The following is a 1382-nucleotide window of genomic DNA, read 5'->3' on the forward strand; positions in this document are numbered from 1 at the left end:
TGGAGCATCTAATCACAGTTGTTTAATTCCTTGCCTCAGAATTCCAGCACCCTTGCCGTATCTGAGTCTGGTCCTAAAGCTGGCTCTGCCTTGTTAAGCTGTATTTTTTGTACTTGTAATTTTTCCTTGATGGTCGTGATGTACTCAGTAAAAGTCACTGCTATAAATAAGCCTTTGGTAACGTGGTGGAAGGAAAGAGGGCTGGGCAGAGCAGCTGGTACCCTGGAGCATGAGACAGTTTCTTTCAGCCCACCTCAGCCTCTTGGGTGAGACAGGTCAGACAGGACGGCCTTGAGCTGGGTGTTGTCTTCTTCCATGTGGAGACCTTTATTGTGGGCCTACTCGTGCTCAGTAGCTTTTGGCCATGGTCTTGCTGTGTTCTGTGAATTTCAGGTATTTTTCCCCAGTGGGTGCTCAAAACAAACTCTTTCCACTCTTCTGTAAACTCTGAAGATTGTTTCTCCTCCTTTTTTTGAGTGGGCTTTTCAGGCCTTAAGTAGCTTCCTCAGACACATGCTGGTCAGCGCTGAGTGAAAGAATTGAGGAGGTCCTTTGTGGGTGCCTGGAGTTTCTGTTCCCCTCTCTTCGCTGGTACTCTGTGCTGGAACTCGAGCCACTTTGGCTTCGCTGGTTTTTCCAGCTCGTCTCTTCAGCTCGGTGGCTTTCCTGGGCCCACTTGGGCCTTTTTCCCTTTTCCTGAGCCGCATGCGGCCTGTAAATTCTCCAGGCAGTAAGCTGAGAGGGAGCTGCAGGACTCGCCTTATTTGTTTCTCCTCTGAGGACGTGTTGCTTTGCACTAATACTATAATGGGACATAAAACTTGTAAAGATGTAATAAAGATTTGGAAAATGCTGTCAGTCAGCTTGATGTCTTTGACGTTCGCAGAACGCCACTTTCTCCTAACCACAGAGTGAAGTCTGTGTCTGTTCTGTAGGTGCTCAGTGAACACGGGCTCCCCCTCACATTATGGGCCACAAAGCAGGCTTCAGTAAGTTTAGAATTCCAGTTATATAAAGTATGCTGTCTCAGTACACTGGAACTAACCTAGACATAAGCAAAAGAAAAATAACTAGAAAATTCTCAAATACTTAGAAATAAAAAGACACACTTATAAATAACACAAACCTAAAGAACAAGTCAAAAAGGATATTACAAAATATTCTGAAATGAACACAGCCTATCAGAATTCTGTGGTATTCTGAAAGCACTGCTTGGAGCGAAACTAGTGTCGGCTCTGTGCAAAAGCACAGGAAAAGCCTTCCCTCAACGTAGTGACCTCAGCTTCAACTTTAAGGGTGCAGAAGAAGGAAGATAAAATTAAAGCAAAAGAAAGGAGATAAAAAAGGGTAGTAGTCTATGAAATTTGCAGAAAATCTCTGCA

At 44.4% G+C, this 1382-nt stretch overlaps 1 protein-coding gene across 1 annotated transcript in view; it reads left to right on the forward strand.

Annotated features, from left to right (window-relative positions):
- The window catches only part of Ttc37 (tetratricopeptide repeat domain 37), a 79843-nt gene that overhangs the window by 61572 nt on the left and 16889 nt on the right, over positions 1–1382 (forward strand). Inside the window, exons 37-38 of the mRNA XM_023707671.1 lie at positions 641–714; positions 936–989. Coding sequence (XP_023563439.1) covers positions 641–714; positions 936–989 — 128 coding nt within the window. The remainder of the gene's footprint in view (positions 1–640; positions 715–935; positions 990–1382) is intronic.

The sequence above is a fragment of the Octodon degus genome, unplaced genomic scaffold (genome assembly GCF_000260255.1).
Source record: "Octodon degus isolate 3935 unplaced genomic scaffold, OctDeg1.0 scaffold00009, whole genome shotgun sequence".
In the NCBI taxonomy this organism is placed as follows: Eukaryota; Metazoa; Chordata; class Mammalia; order Rodentia; family Octodontidae; genus Octodon; species Octodon degus.